We start from the raw sequence: 17,959 nt of genomic DNA, 5'->3' as shown, positions 1-17,959 counted from the left end.
TGTATAAATGTTTACGTCAGGACAAGATTAGAAGAGATTCTGCCGAATTATACAACCACAGTGAAACCTGCCATTAGTAAGTGGAGAAAATGTGGGAGAATATGAAAGTTACAAAAAGTCTGCAAAATGAAGAAGACAATTTCACAAACAGCATTATTGAAAGAACTACGATCCCTTGGGCCCCACCAGAGTTACTAGACAGATTTTTCTATCAAAGACAACATCCAGTCATGGATACCATCTCCCTAAACTAACTGGGTAATGAGTCTAACAAACCAGGAAATTATATTTTGAACCCCCCAAAAAAGAGGATCGTTTTGTTTTTCTCAAGGTGTGTGTACTTTTGAAATCCACTGCACTTATATAAAATAAACAAGAAAAACATTTTCATATTTAATCTTTCATTGGAAAGAACAAATAAGTGTAGCTTTTCAGCCATAACAAAAATCTGACCACAAGGGTACAGTAAATTTCAGAGGATTTTACTAATATAGAACAAAATATAGTTCAGATCTTTTAAACAAAAACAACTTTATCATGTTTTTTAGATTTCTTTTGGCAATCAAATACCCAATATTTATTGAACTTTTTTTTTTTTCTTACACAAAAATATATATTCAGGTATGCCGATATCAATTCCTTTAAAGATTTCTTCAAGCATTCAGAGGCTTTAAAAAAAAAAAAAAAAAAGTAGTAAAGTCAAAGTAGAACAAAAGCTGTAACAGTAATAATTTTGATGTTGTTGTTTCCACTTTATACACGTATGCATCCTAAGACAATGTGAATAAATAGTGCTTCTTCCCATTAGTGCTCATTCAGGCAGTTAGCGTTTTTTTTTTTGGCATCTCCACGCCTCGATGCTATTTTAAAGGACAACAATGTGCAGGGTGTAAAGTTTATAAAAAGGCAAACTTAAAAGTACACCTTTATAAAAGCAGCTTAGGATAAAAAAGTGGCCTCCCAGGATTAACATAATGGTACAGTTACAGCTCCCAATCTAAAAAAAAAACAGAATATGTTCAAGTGCAGCTTAGGAATTACAATAAACTGATAACCTCTGAAATGTTGAAAAAAAAAAATCTAGTTTCCTTCAGGTTACATAAGAACATTTTTCAGTTGTGTTATTCGTTTATAAAAGTTAGAGTCCAGGAAATTAGACATCATTCAGACCAGTTAGACAATTCCTACTTCTATCTGGTAAAGTGAGTTCCTCCTATAAAAAACAAAAGACACTAAAACATGATCAAAGCATCATTTTTCCTGCACCATCGGTTACTAAAAATGTTGTTCGTGCTTAACAAGTTCTGAAGGAAAACGTGCACAGATGATAAAAGGAAAAAAAAAAATAGGAACTGCGGTCCTCTGAATTATGAGAACTCATTGCCGTCCACCTTTAAAAATGGTTGGCTAATCAGCAGAGTCAGTGAAGATGATGTCCTCTAGGTCATCCAAAGCAGTGATCAGTACATGGAGCTCTTTTCCATGCATGGTTTAAGATGCAGATAGACTGTTGGGGATCTGAGCGTATTTCAGGGTAAGGGTAAAATGAACGCATCTGTCTTTTGCAGTCTGAAAGGCCCAGTCATTGTAAGCAGATGTAGGGGAGTGTATACATATACCAGAGCAACTCTTCTCCAATGTGAAAAATCCCTAGTTTAGTAACATTAAATAAAACAGCATGTTGCCTTTGATGTTCTGGATTGATTGAGATGAATCTCCGAAGTCAGAGGCACCATGCAGACGAGAAATGCACGTTTCAAACGGTTCTTCAGCAAGATGTCTTGTCAAACCACTGAAAGTAAATAAAAGAGACAGCTATTGGTAACAATTCAGTATTATGAGGTCCACAGTCTGAGCTTTCAATTTTTCAACTCTTCTTTTGGGTGAGTCATGATAAGTAAACAGGAATAAACCAAAAATCAGTGTCAGACCAGTTTTAAAAGTCATAACCATTTTCCTAATTATGAAAGAGTGTCATATTGTATAATACTTGAAAGATTTGGTATGCTAGACCAACATTATCAAAGCAATGCATACTTTATTTCTAAAGTGCCTCAGCCATTTGCATTCAAGCCTATAAAAACAACTATTGCTGTAATCATAGATGCAAAGCCTAGTTTTCTTATCCTTTGCAAAAGGGCTCAAGCTCAGTCAAAGTGAATGGGGAACATGGCTCAACATTCAGTCTGAGCACCAGTCCTCAAAAAAATTTCAGTCTGGACCTCGACTAGGCCCTTTGATCATCCCTTTCATCAAATCCTTTTATCAAATCCTTTGCAGCTTCGGATATTGTCCACCTCCATCCATCTTATCACCAAATCTAGATATCTACCCTTTTCCCACTAAAGAAAAATATCTCACACAGAATAATGCAACCCCCGCCATGATTCAATAAATGTATATGTTCAGGGTGACATGTAATATTTTTTCAACAACTTTAACCATGACCTCTTTGACATCCATTTAACGCTCCTTTGTCTTTATGAAGCTTTTTGTGCTTCATAAAGAGGTTTACACTGTTTGTGCAAGACAGTTTAAATCACACATATGGACTACTCTTTACCATCACTGTCTTCTAAAAGCTGCTCTACATTCCATTTCTGGTTAAAAGATTAAGGAAGTTGAAAGCAAGTGCAAAGGATATTTTATTAGATTTCTATATATATGAAAATTATATAAACCATGATTCCTTTCAACAGACTATTCTTGCAAAATGTATCTTAGTCAGAATACCGACTCTTAGCTAAAGGAAAGCTGGTTCCAGAGAGTGGCCACAATGTCCAATGTTTGCCGAAGATAGGAATGTAATAGTTTTGACAAGGTGTAGTACAGAGGTTTTGCCTGCTACGGCCAGTTTGTTGGGCACAGTTAGAAGCTGATTTTATTGGCAGCATACAGCGGTCAGAGGGACAGTGGTTTAAAAAATAAAAAATAAAAAGGAAGGAGGATTGGACAGGAAGGAGATTTTTAAATCCTCTACTTAACAGAAGATCAAATTCTATCCAACTAAAACTGTAGACCTTCAACAATAGATATTTTTCCACACCTTCTTTGTCTCTCCATGTTCTTTATACCATGGTTATTTTCTTGACCTCAAAGACAAGGTATTGACTGCATTCACAGCAACTGCCAAAATATCCAATCTCTATTTAGCCAAGTCCGCCAGGAGTTGATCTGTTTCTCTCCAACCAGCACTTCTTACTCTGTATAATCCGGCTCATCAAGGTATCCTATTATCTGGCCGGAAAAAGAACCAGTGCCTGTGGTTTCGTAATCGCTCCAATTGAGTTTCTTTAACAGCTGATTTGGGATTAGATTGGAAGGGAGTCCGAGGTGGGATACTGGTTTAATGTTGGAGCCATAGATTTTGATTATTCAAGAGATAAATGTTGTTTTTTTCTTTATAACCTCAGTCTAACTGTCATTAAATATCCCTGTGTTCAATGAGTAGTTATTCCTCAAACACTCTTACTCAGTGGTATAAACGGTATATATTACGGTAATACATATAATAATACTTTTAATCACAATTGTGGCCCTTAGTGATTGAGCAGACTGTTAACGGCTTTTTTAACTTTCATTTACTTGTTAGTGTCTTCTCTTTCCTTCGTTTCTCTACGTCTGGATTTTATTTTATTTTTACCTCATTGCGTTGTAACTGTCAATATGTGTAAAGATGCTGCTACTCTGCAATTTCCCAGCTTGGAATAAATAGAGTATATCTATCTATTAATCTCAAAGTATTCCTTTTTAGGGTTTTATTATTTAACTGTAACAGACTCCCCCCCCAAAAAAATTTCATGTTCACCAAGTTACTCAAAAAAGAAACACACAAGGTGCAAATATAGTCTCGCTGCCATCTGATTCAAAAGTAATTACTGGGAATATGGTATTTTTAAACAGACAATTATGCAGCAACCAACAACAACAACAAAAACACACTGCAACTAAAACATGAGCACTTCAAAATAGGCTTTGTTTTCCCATCCTCCTCTCTAAATCTAATAAATAATGCCAGGAAGATCAAATCTTTGATTAAATGGCCGACCGGAGGTGGCAGTTAGATTTTGTCACTTGTTTCCCACTTAAGACTTTATACACCCTGGTATCTGGTAAAAGAATACTTGCTGTTTGGTAGGGGGTCAAATACTTGTTTTTCCTCATCAGATGGTTATCAATTTTTAGTGTTGTCACGATACTAAACTTTTCAACTCGATTCCGATACTAAGGAAAATATTCGATACCATTTTCGATACCACAAGGATAAAAACAAAGACTCCAAAATTCTACAGAAATATTTTCATTAATAAATAAAATACAATAAATAAATACAATAAAGGTTGTATGCTGTGCACAATATTAAGAAAGCTTGATAAAAAACTTCTAAAATTAAAATTAAGTGTTCCTTCCTTGGCTATGCTTTTCACACATAACAATGACACTAGCCAAACCAGTTAAGAAACAAAAATAATTCTCAGCAGCTGCACCTGTTACAAAAAAAGCCTGAAACTGAAAAGTGCTCAGAATTATTCAATCACACAGTGTTCAGAAAGTGCATTGTCCTCTATTCTGCACTTTAGATGAATGACTGCTTAGGTGCCACTGGTGGTGGCACTGTATGGATACTTTTAAAAACGAGTATTGTATCCAGATAATACGTTTCAGTATTGATACTTTTTTGAGTATCGATACTTTTGACAACCCTATCAATTTTTATAAATTCATATGATGTGAATTTCTGGAATGTTCTTTGGGATTCTGTCTCTCACTGTTAGAGTGTACATATGATTAAAATTGTAAATTGTTGCATTCTTTGTAAGTGGACAAACCTGCAAAATCAGCAAGGGGTCAAATACTTATTTACCCCACTGTTTGTTTGTTTGTGTGTGTGTGTGTGTGTGTGTGTGTGTGTGTGTGTGTGTGTGTGTGTGTGTGTGTGTGTGTGTGTGTGTGTGTGTGTGTGTGTGTGTGTGTGTGTGTGTGTGTGTGTGTATATATATATGTGTGCAAAAACATGGGATCCATCACCATAAAGAAAGAGGGATAAGTACCACTCTCAGGGGGATAGCATGCCACTCCGTGCTTTTCTGCCAGATAGAGATGTGATCGGCTCTGCCTCCGGCAGTCCTCCCTCCACCAGCAGCTGAAGAAGAAACAATAGAAGTGGTGATGTAGTGAGGCTGTAAACAGAGTCTAAGACTTAAATGCATCACGCATGTGACTTACTGCAAGAAAGAACACAACACCATGATGAGGACACAGCCGATCACACACAGGACCAGAGCTGTGGCCACGGCCTGCTTTCTGTGGTTTGTTGCTACCACAGCGAGCAGGTCTGCATGTTCACACCTCATCCCAACAAATCCTGGATGACACCTGCAAACCAGATGGAAGACCTAAATGAACATTAGAAGGTCCTGTTTATGTCCAGTTAAACATTGGCTGGGTGAAGCTGGAAAACCTCCAACAATAATAGAATAAGAGAAATCAATGAAACCCTCCAAGAAACAAACTAAGTTATTAAAAACATCTACGATAGAGGTGAATACACAAAAAGACAATGTCTTATATAATAAATTATTTTCCTGTCACTGTCATTTATTAGAAAGGATGCCCCCCCCCAAAAATAAGACAAATCTTAAACTAAAGAAATATGAATAAAAATAAAAAAAAGGTATGGAGCTATAAAACGTAAATCTAGACAGGCGAATGTGCAAGAGAGTTAACAGAAAAAAGCTGATCAACAGCTGTGTAAAACTGTGCATGAGCAAATCACATAAATGGACAGTTTATCAGCTACAGATCAGATTCTCCCAGTATTGCCTTGATAAGGTTAACTCTAGTGCGGAAACAATTAATCGAATTAATCGTGATTAATCGATTATTGAAATAATCGTCAACTGATTTAGCAATCGATTAATCATTAACTGGAGTATAGAGACTCTAAAACATGCCTTTAGCTGACAGAGCAACCCACTTAGAGTAGGAATTATATCAAAAGTGTTAAAAAAATATTATGTAAACATGTTGCATTTTAGATTAAAAAAATATGTGATAAAAATGTATGTCAATATGTTCTATCCAGAATACCTGAAGTGGAAAAATTCTAGTTTCATCTGGTTTAATTTCGTAAAAAAAAAAAAAAAACTTCTTTAAGCAACCTTTTGATATCTGAGTATAGATTAATTGAAAAAATATTTGACAGATTAATCTATTTGCAAAATAATCTTTAGTTGCAGCCCTAGTTAACTCAGTCTTTTTGGTCTACAGTTTGCCTCTTTAAGTTCAGTAGTACTAAGATAAAGAGTGGAGCATAATCACTGTAAATCAAGGGGGTATTCAAGTTGTTACTTTATTACGTTGGATTCTAAACTATTATCTTTAACCAGACCAAAATAAAGCCTGGTATGAGTAGTGGCTACATTGGAAAAAAACTGAAATCTAAATAAGTAATTTTGTCTTAAAATAAGTGCTTTTTTTTTCTTGAATTGAGGAGTTAAGTGAGACACTTAGACAATTTACATAAAAAAAAAAAAAAAATGCGTTAACTTATTTCAAGTGCGTTGTATCTACTTAACATATTTTAATAACATACTTATTCAATTGGCAAATCTTATTTACCTTATTAATTTATCTCAAATTAGAGGTAAATACACCTAATATAAGAAATTTTTACTTATTTTTAGATCGTTTTTCCAATGTAAAAAATGCCTAAAAGAGGCGGCAATAAACAATATAAAGTCATATCATCAAGTAAAAAACATCTTCACCTTAATATGAAAACAAAACATAAATTTAAGAAGAACACACCGGTATGTCCATATAAATTCCAAGAAAGATGTAAAACTAAAAATATATTGTCTGGACTTTCATTTAAAAACAGTTTAAGCCATGTTCAAATCCTCATGTAACCAGAGGACCATACTGTAAACCTGGGTCTAACGCATATACTACTTTAAATGCACTGGTGGAAAAATATTAAATCTGCAACTAGAAAACTTAAGTGCTTTTTTTATTTATTCATGTTTTTAATTGAAAATCAGCAACAATGTAGGAATTTTGTGATTTCTAGTTTTTTTTTTTGTTTACTTATTTAGCAAAGTTTGACTGAAGTTGTTTTATCTTTCATTCCTGGGATTGCATACTGAAACTACACACCCTAAAACTAACTGCAGCCTTCCAGCACCAACAGCTTTAGATCTTAAAATTTCACTAATGTCCTTGCCGGCAGATGGTTGTGCTTTGCTCCAACAGCATGTAGAACATGTAAAGCGCCAGCTTTGCTCTAGCAGCCCAGAGAGCTGTAAAGACACAACATAATCTAAAGCAATCGAAGCAGTTAGGTAAATTGGAGTGCATCCCGTTTGGAAATATTAGATTTAAAATAAAAGTTTTGGGAGTTTTAATTCTAAGAGCTATACTGTCGAATTTTAGTATAGGATTCCCAGAAAGTTATGTGGAAGGATTTAATACCAACAATCTGTCAACTTACACACATGCAGGCGTCTCCTCCAGAATCAGGAAGCGGCAAGTGCCATGAAAGCAGAAATGCTGATGGGAGTCAGGACAGTCGCTGAAATGAGAGCGAACAGCCGCAGCCACAAACTCTGGGAGGGCAACAAATAAAGTTTCCTTTGTTATTGTTTAGACAGATGGCGTCATTTGAAATGTGAAAACAGTTTGAGTAAAAATGTCTATAGATTAACTAATAAATGCGAGTATCACCATCTACCAGCATCTCCAGAAAATAGATGCTTACACAAACCAAACATTTAAAAAGTTTACTTTTTTTTCTTCATTTAAGATGGTGAAGTGAGAATTATTTAAAATTATTTCTAAGATGAACATGTAAACAAGAGAGTTATCATGGAAGCTGATCCTCATCTGGTGCTCCAGGGCAGGGAGGCATTTACAAATGGGACAGGCCACACACACATGAAAAAAAAAAAAAATGTATAAACACGACAGGCCGTAGCAATAAACTATGGACAGTAAATCAAGCAGGAAAAAAAAAACTAGACATACAGCACAGACCATGCCTCACACTATGATTGTATTTATTTTGTATTACTATTAGGGGTGGGTATTGCCAAAGAAGTCACGATTCGATTCGAATCACGATTCACAGGCCACGATGCGATTCTATCACGATGCATCACGATACTTGAATTATTGCGATGCATTGCAATATTTTCTCCTCCATGTTTTGTTTTTGAATGGGTAGGCACAGTATCCCGCGGCCGGAAATGCTTGTTACACAAGGCAGCGTGCGTCAACACATTTGCAGCGACATCTACTGGACTAGGTTGTATTACACTCGTTTTTGGCTGATGTTCGCCAACCATGCATGCAATTTTATTTGTTTTTCTTTTTAATTAATAATCGATACTTGGTCTCAAGAATCGATGCAGTAGATCACGAAAATTAGAATCACGATGCATCATCATGACGATTATTTTGCACACCCCTAATTACTATAGGTATTTTATATTTTGCTGCTTTGTATTTTATGCCCCATATTGTAGAATATTTTGTGATGCTTGTCTGAGAAAGGTGCTATATAAATAAACCATACCTACTTAAACCATACCATAAAAGACAGTTTAGACACAAAATATTATTATTTTAGGTCTAATTATGCAGGAGCAAAAGGAGCACAGCAGTCACCTATTGCCAAACTCCACCATGCCCGAAGTGAGCCGATGATATGACAAGTCACATACCTCAGAAATTGTATCAGAGATGAAAACCATCCTACCTCAGAAAAAACTTGCTATTTCAAAAGATTGTTCAGCTGAAATTTCAGCCTTTCAGCTAAAGGCAAAGTTCATCAAAACCACATAACGTAAATCTGCAAACACCATTTCTACTCAATTTTCACCAAAACAATGTTTGGCACTTAAATTCTTTCCAATTTTATGCTTTTGTTCCTAAAATCTGATGGAGGTTGAATCTCAATCTTGTTTTTTGGCTCCAACCTTCTTTCCTCCCTTAAGTTTACTTTTCATATTTAAATGTACAGTAGAACAAGGTGCTTTTGAGTTTGACTGTCTTTATCTGTTAACATTTAAAATAAATACAATTATTTCCTAGTAAAATGTTTCCCCTTTAGTTATATATACTTGTTTTTGGAAGTCATTATGTTGACTGGTTTATGTATTTATTTTCCTTATCAAGTAGCATAAGAAAGGGATTACTTGCTAGAAGGAATGATTAACTCTTCCTGTTTTGTTTTCTTTTCCATCAACACTTCAATTGATGAATCTTTGCAAAGATAATGAAAGCAGTTTAAAAGTTTAAAAATATATTTAATGTCGGGTTCCTATTTCATTTCAACATGAAGATAAAGATCAGTAATTGTTGTCTAACTGCTCAATGAAAATTTTAATTTATCCGCCTTAATATTAATTCATATTCCTCAGACCCACAGAACTGACCACAATAATCCAGCAACAGGAACTATAACATCGAAACTAGAACCACTTAAAGACAATGACGAGATTTTCCAAAGATGCCACTGACTTGAAGTAATCTAAGAAAGATTTTCTTTAATATAATTTAGGAGTTAAAGAGAATTTCTCACTAAATTTGTGTGGCAGTCAACTATGCAGTAAGGTGCAAAGTCTTGAAAACATCATGTTGCTTTATGCTGGAAACGACATTTGATTGTAACGGGTTATTTTAACAAGAAATCATCTCAAACGCACCAGCATCCAAGCATCTTCATCCATATCAGCTAAATCGATGTTGTTAATTGCGTCCAATTATTGGGTCCAGTTTTATCAATCGGATCATAAATCAAATGGAAAAAAAAAAAAAGAAATGCAGAGAAACTGGATATTATAGTTTAACTGTCCTGGGCTGGTTTGGCTGGTGCAACATGGACATGAAGCAGCTTTTAGGAACCCAAGTTTACAGCTACAGAACTTTATGGTATTCCCAGAAAATACAAACTTTCAAGCATTTTTCCTACAGTAAAAACAGTTTAGAAAGAAACATTTTCCTGGGAACAGATTTAATTACCTTTGTTGTCATGTTCTGTTTTATAATATGTTAGTATTTTCAATTAATCTGTAAGGAAATGAAAGCTGTTGTGAGAATTCAGAGCTTTACTCTTTTGTTTTTTTTATATTTTAGTTTTATCAGTTTGATGGTTTTGTTTCAGCCACACAAAAGTGAAGATCTTTGTTAGTTTTTTGTCATTTTGTAAGTATAAAATAACCTTAAACTGGTGTGCTTTGATTAAAAATAACCCGATCCACATAACATGGCACCAACAATGACAAATCTTAAAATAAAAATAAAGCTTGTTAGAGGCCTGAAACAGACTTGTAACAGAGCCTAAAGCTGACACCCACACACCACCAGTAATAAGGCGGCTAAGGTTTTACTTCCATCAAGTGCTGAAAGACATCTTTCACTGTACCTGGAAGGCAAAAGAAAAAAAAAAAAAAAACAGCCAAAGAAAGCTGTTAAAATAGGAGGTAAAAAAAAGCTCTGGCCATCAGGTGTTAGGTTTTATAAAAAGCATATCCCTACAGCAACAGCTTCTCGGAAGAAATAAAACCCTGTTCAGCAGGTTTTTGTTGTCTATTATAAAGCGGCTATCTTAATTTACACCCTGACGAACAAAACACCAGATCGAGTCAACAAACAGCCAGGCTAAGCAGAACATTTCTCACATGTAAGCGATGAGTTGTTGCTTAAGCACCAGTAACAGATGCCACAGTGAGGCTCTTAGAGTGACAACGAGGATGAACATCCAGATAGATAGTTGCATTACAAACCTCGTCACACTCTCCATTCCAACGGTAAATGGGAGTTTGGATCACAGCCTGCATGCATTGTTTCAGTCCTTCAGACTCCATGAAAGCACCCTGTTGTCCTGCAGGCATCTGCCTACCAAGCCCTCTCTTTCCATGTGATTTTGGCAGCCGAACCCAAGTAACGCTGACACAAAAAACAGCTCTTGAGGGAAAGTAGCTTGCTTTTCACACAATAGTTCAATACTGTATCACCAGCATTGGGGAAATAGCTGAATGTACAACTCATCATTGTTAATTCATTAAAACTGCAGCCTTTAGGACCACTTATCAGCATTTGCAACACAGTGTAACAGAAGCAGCAGCAGGGATCTCCCATGGGGATCTAGCATGGTTGTGAGAGTATAACTTACTTTTAACTGGATGTTTGCTGGTCGTTGCAGCAGGTTTTCTGGTTGTCAAACTTGTGCTGCTGGTCGCCGAGGAGCTGCTTGTCATATAAGTAACAGCAGCAGAGGAATTAAGAGTAGCTGTAAAATTTTTTACTGTTGTATTTCTTTGCTCCGCTTCTGATGAATCAAGAGAACCTGGGGAAAATGCAAAGACACAAAGTCAGATAAATTTCAATAGAGAGCAGAACAAAAACCAAAGAATCTGCCTTTAGGCATCATTACAAATACTCCTCTTACTTTTTACTGTAAGAAAGTTAGCTGTAGTATTGCCTTTGTCACTGATAACCATAGAGCTGTGACTGGATGTGCCTGGAGCAGAGGTAATAGAAATATTGCCTTCAATTACAGATGAACCGCTGGGCCCTGCTCCAAATGAGAAGAAGGAACCTGCAAAGACAAAAAGATAATAATTCTCTTTCAGATATGTCATCCTTACCAGATAAAATATAAACATTTCCTCCCAAAACAACATCCTCCTTGTTTGGTTTAAAAAGATTTTTTTTTTCTATTAGAGACACTTGCAATACTGTTTCAAGGATGCTCTAGCTGAGCCAGTCGTAAACACCCCCACCCCACCACTCATCCCTGCACAGTCCTCGTTTTCTACATTGATGATTCGGTGGTGCTGTTCTTCCCAGCTGGGAATTAAAAGTTGTCTCCTTTTAGATAAGTTTTCATCACTTTCCAGCTCACTTCCAGCTTCCAGATCACTTTTCCAGCTAGGCAATATTTCTAGGTTTCAAACTCTGGTCTCAAAGCCTGAATTAAAGATGATTATTCATTATTTAATTTAATCTGGTCTAAATAAGTCTAAAAGCTTTTTTATTTTTTTTAATTAAGAAGGGCCTAGAATGTTGATGGCTCCAGGTTCTACTATATATGCTTTTAAAGAAACACAAAATAAAGTACATTGCTTCAGTTTTTTTTTTTTTTTTTTTTTTTTTATGAGCATCAGTGGTACAATCTATAATTTCCATACAAGAGGCATGATACTCATATTTATATTTTAACCCCCCCATCCCGACAACCGTTTGGACACCAATCTAGCAGGAGTAGATAGTTAAAAGTAATACAAAAATAGACAATAGCTAAAAAAATAAAAAAAAATAAAAAAAATAAATAAAATTAGATAAATAAATAAATAGGGGACATATACATATATACACATGTATACATGCACACCTACATATACCCGTACTTATACATATATATATATATATATATATATATATATATAGAATAAATAATTAAAGAAAAAAGATTAAAAAAAAAATAATAAAAAAAATAAAAAAATAATAATAATAATAGTTAAATAAAATAAATAAATAAATTATCGTAGTAATAAATGAGAGTAATGAAATATATGGATAGATTAAAAAGAAAAAAAAAAAAAAAAAATTATAATAATCAGTTTTACATACATATGTACATCCAGATATGCACGCATGCAAGTAAACATAACGAACATTTATCTCAGTTCTCCAGCACCAAGACTGTGCACCTCACCGGGAATGGTACACATGGGTTGAATGCAAATCACATATACAAACTCTGAAGGACTGGCAGAGGGTATTTAAGTGGGCACAGTTTTAAGTTTACATATATGTGTCAGTAACGGACCCCAGACAGAGAAAAATTTGTCCTTAGATCCCCTTAGAGTATATTTCATTTTCTCTAATTGCATGAAGTGTGTCAGGTCACTAAACCACAAGGACACCTTGGGTGGATTTTTAGATTTCCAATGCAGTAAGATTCTTCTCCTTGCGAGCAGCGTTGTAAAAGCAATTATGTTTCTATGGCCTTCCCTTAATGTCATATATCTTCCATCTATGGCACCAAATATGGCCATAGCGACGTTGGGTTGAAGGTTAATATTCAATCCTTCTGATAGTGTTTTAAAGATGGTTGACCAGTAGGTTGCCAGGGCTGGGCATGACCAAAACATATGCGTCAAGTCAGCTGGAGTTTTTCGACACCTGTCACATCTTGCATCTATGTTAGGATATATTTTAGCTAGTCTTGATTTGGAATAGTGAATACGATGTAGGACCTTAAATTGTATAATATTAAGCTTAGCACAGAAAGTGCTGTTGTTTACTCTTAATAACGCGTTTTCCCAAGTGTCCTTTTCCAAGTCCTCCCCCAGCTCTTCCACCCAGTCTGCTCTGGTCTTTTCTAGTGTTATGTTTTTAAAAGAGAGTATACTATCATAGATTCTGGAGACCAGTCTTTTGGAATTAAACTGAGATTTTAATAGATCATCTAGACCAGAAGGTAATATGTATGGAAAACTGGGGTCGTGATGTTGAAGAAAGTGGCGGATTTGGAAATATCTAAATAAGCTAGACCGAGGGAGGCCAAATTTATGTGACACATCTTCAAAGGTTCCAAAGCTATCATTTATGTACAAGTCCTCAAAATTAAGAATGCCACGTTTCTGCCAGAAAGTAAACTCAGAGTCTACCTTAGCTGGGAGGAAAAGGTGATTATTGTGTATAGGACCCAGATGGAGAAGGTTATTAAACCCAAAGTTCTGTCTGAGCTGAGACCATATTTTGAGAGTGTTTATGACTATAGGATTGTTAGTATATTGTGAGAAGGGGAGGGGAGGGTTGGAAGTGATCAGGGCTCTAAGAGAAGTAGAGATGCAAGATACAGCTTCAAAGTGGCACCAGTCTGCATCAGGAGTGTGGAGCCAGTACATAATTTTTTGAACATTTGAGGCCCAATAGTAGTGACATAAGTTTGGAAGGGCTAAGCCACCTTGGTTTTTAGGCCTCTGTAACAGTTCTAACCGTATTCTAGGCTTCTTCCCGTTCCATATGAATGAAATCAGAGCCTTATCAATAGATTTAAAAAAAGATTTAGGAAGATAAAGTGGGATGCATTGAAATAGATAAAGAAATCTGGGAAGCACGTTCATTTTGATACAATTAACTTTTCCTGCCAGAGATAGATGAAGTAATTTCCATTTCTTTAAATCTAATTTAATTTTCTCGAATAACTGATAGAAGTTTTCTTGGTAAAGATTCTGCAGATCTCTTGTAATATTAATGCCCAGGTATTTAAAGCCGTTTTTAGACAGATGGAACGGCAGGGCACTATCCTGTATTTGAAGGGCCAAGTCATTAACAGGATAGCATTCACTTTTATTTAAGTTCAGTTTGTACCCAGAGAGGGCGCCAAACCTCTTCAGGGTGTGAATGATATGAGGAGCACATAAAGCAGGGTCAGATACATACATTAATAAATCGTCAGCATAAAGAGATACCTTGAACTCTCTACCCCTCCTAATGATCCCAGTAATGGATGGGGAAGTTTTGAGAGTAATAGACAGGGGTTCTATAGCCAAGGCAAACAACAATGGACTGATTGGACAGCCCTGACGGGTGCCCCTTGATAGATGAAAGTACTGTGAGCGTTTACCATTAGTGATTACACAGGCTTTGGGAGAGGTATACAAAAGTTTAATCCACGAGACCAAATTGGGGCCATATCCAAATTTCTTTAGACATGCAAATAAATATCCCCATTCTACCCGATCAAAAGCTTTCTCTGCATCCAGCGCGATAACTACTTCAGGTACAGCGCTGGACACAGGAGAGTGGATAACATTTAAGAGCTGACGGATATTTGTGAATGAATGTCGGCCTGAAATAAAACCAGTTTGGTCAGCAGAAATAACGTCATGTATTGTGGTTTCAAGGCGTAAGGCAAGGGCTTTGGCCAGGATCTTCACATCACAGTTTAGGAGGGAGATGGGTCTGTACAAGCTACACTCTTTGCTATCTTTACCTGGCTTTAGCAGGAGGGTAATTGATGCTTCAGTCAATGTCTGCGGGAGTGATCCATGGGACAGTGAGTCGTTAAACATATCGAGTAGAATTGTTGATAGTTTATGAGAAAACTTTTTAAAGAACTCTATGGGATATCCATCTGGGCCTGGTGCCTTGCCACTCTGCATCGATTTTATTGCAGTAATAATTTCCTTACAATTTAATGGAAGCTCGGATTCTGTCCTGTGATTTGTTGTTACAGAAGGAGCTTGGAGGTTATTAAAGAAATCTTGCTTCAGTTTTAACCCATCTACATTAGCTATCCATACATTTTATCACCCCCCACCCCCCCATCAATGTGCTTACAAGTTGTTGAAGGGGTTTGCAGTGTTGCTTTTCTGCTATTCTATTAGGTATCAATGGATGGAAGGAACAGTTGCATTTATGGGTGATGGTTAACAAATGTTCTGTAAAATGTTTAGAGTTTCCCTGCAAACTGCCTGTTGGGTTCCTCTTCTGCAATTATGTAATTTGTTCATTAATGCTCTTAAATAAATTAAACTACATCTGAAGGCATTTGGTTGTGCTGGAGTTTATTCAAGGGTTTCAGTGTAAAAAGGAACTGAACATAAATGCATGTTCCACTTAGAATGTGAAAAATGTTTTAAAACCATTTAGCCTTTCCCTTACAATTGTGTACTTCTTTGTGGGGATCTATACCAGAGGTTTGCAACCTTTATAATCCAAACAGCTGGTCGGAAATAATGAAAATATTACAGGGAGATTATAGGAAAATACAGGTATTTTTGATGCAATAACTTTGATGAAACTCAATGCAGTAAAAAGACAGGAAACAATGCAAAGCAAAATATCTGAATATTGATTCCCTATACTTGTTAGCCAAAGTTATTAAGGGCCACAGGTTGCAGACTCACCTAGTCTATGACTTACAGTCCCCCCAAAAAAATAAATAAATAGGAGTTTGTATGTTCTCCCCGAGCATGCATGGGTTCTTCCCATAGTCCACAAACATGACTATTAAGTTAATTGGCTTCTCTAGATTCTCCTTAGGTGTGAGTGTGAATGGTTGTTTGTGTCGTTTGTCTCTTTGTTGCCCTGCAATGGTGAAGATAGGCACCAGCACCCCTTGTGACACTTGGAATAAGTGTGACAGAATATATATATATATATATATATATATATATATATATATATATATATATATATATATATATATATATATATATATATATATATACATATATACATACACACACAGAGAGACTTAAAACTATGAGCTAAATGCACATTTAAATAGAACCATGAAAGCAATCATGTACAAAACCTGCATGACACTGAAAGTTTTCTATCATTGTTCCTCATTCACTTTACCTGATACCAAACAATGGTTTACAAGGTCGAGCACCACTAAAAGGATGAGACCATAGCACTATAAATACACACCAGGTCGACGACATGCAATCACAACTAAAGGCTGAAAAGCTGAAGGACAACACATTATTGTTTGTAGTCTTTAAATCACAACATAGCACAAATTAAACTTTTTTTAAAAATAAACTGTGTGGTCATTTTTTGTTATAAGGAAGGCACACTAAGATCTTGTTGTTGTTTGTTTATTAAACACTTTTCTGGATCATTTAAACTTTACATTTCAAATTAAACCCAGACCCAAAGACTTACCGCTTATTAGGAATATGGCATCCCAGAAAATCCGAGTCATTGTGCCGACAGAGGGATCCGAGGAGCGGCTTCAGAGAAATGAGCGCGTGCTGAGGAACCACATGAGGATTGAAGCAGCAGCAGCAGCAGCAGCGATGATGGGAATTTAATCCGACAATCACGGGGCTAAAGTCACCATCAGATCCAGAGAGTGAAATGAACACAAGTGTTTTTAAAACAGCTACAGTCTGGTGTATAGTATCTTCTCTCCTCTGTCAGCCTGCTGCTCAATTTAGAAAACTCCCATAATCCTGTCAGAGAAGACCAATTAGACACTAGTGGGGGAGGGGGGATGAGCGCTCCACTCTGACCTCAATATCAATCACTGTTTGATCCACATACATTTCAACGCGTGACACTCCAGTCTAACATTGCTGTCTGACTGAGTTGAATTGTCTTTTATTCTTAGTAGGAAAATTCACATATATACACAACAAATGGAAAGGTAAATCCAAGCATGCTTATACACACCAAGAGACAATTAAAACATAAAATATGTATATAAAATAACAGTTAAACACTAAGTACATCGAATTTAGGAGAAAAACAAAAACTTTATATGTACTAAAAATCTCAGTGCAACTGAGCTAAACAAAAAAATTCAAAAGGCATTTAATATGTGTGTTTGTGCAACACTGAGCAACAGTTAAGAAGAAAATGATGCAACTTATAGCAGAAAATGGATTATAGTTTTTTTCTCAATATAGATGTCTATAACCGAACATTAGTTAACTTGTGAACAAAAATGTCTAATCGTTTAACATATATAGGGATTTTAACCCCTAAAGCGTATTTTTTTTAAACTGTATTCATCTAGATCAGTTTTCTGAATATCTTTTGAAAGGCAGACCAAAAAAAAATTTGATATAACCATGTCTGAGGTCCTACAACTTAACAATTTCTACACTTATTTTATTTCAGCTGTGGTTATTTTTTTAGATTTTTGTTTTTTCCTCCAAATTTAGGCTCAACTGTATTTTTATCTACCTTCTGTTCGATCATCTGCCCATTCATTTTGCTGACAACATTATATCTATATCATCTGGACAGAATTCTTTGAAATGTGGATATCTGTGAAAATTCCTAAAATGGTAATTGACTTTGTCTTATTTCTCAAGACATGATATTATCTGACAATATATGCGTATAATATGTTAATAAAACATATAAGATGGATAAGACAAAGACTGATCAAGACAGGCTTTTCAGTACAATGAAATCATTGATA

At 35.7% G+C, this 17,959-nt stretch overlaps 1 protein-coding gene across 1 annotated transcript; it reads right to left on the bottom strand.

Moving 5' to 3' along the window:
• Window positions 1-540: 540 nt before the first annotated feature.
• tgfa (transforming growth factor, alpha) lies at window positions 541-16,990 on the bottom strand. Its single transcript, XM_038286372.1, is given in 8 exon segments — window positions 541-1,792; window positions 5,029-5,143; window positions 5,227-5,252; window positions 5,255-5,376; window positions 7,493-7,607; window positions 11,177-11,350; window positions 11,453-11,602; window positions 16,693-16,990. Coding segments are annotated over 7 exon segments (714 nt in total). The 5' UTR covers window positions 16,733-16,990; the 3' UTR covers window positions 541-1,792; window positions 5,029-5,056.
• Window positions 16,991-17,959: the final 969 nt, after the last annotated feature.

This window comes from Cyprinodon tularosa, unplaced genomic scaffold, assembly GCF_016077235.1.
Source record: "Cyprinodon tularosa strain WSP-4 unplaced genomic scaffold, ASM1607723v1 ctg224, whole genome shotgun sequence".
Classification (NCBI taxonomy): domain Eukaryota; kingdom Metazoa; phylum Chordata; class Actinopteri; order Cyprinodontiformes; family Cyprinodontidae; genus Cyprinodon; species Cyprinodon tularosa.
This window is presented reverse-complemented; position numbering and strand designations above follow the sequence as displayed.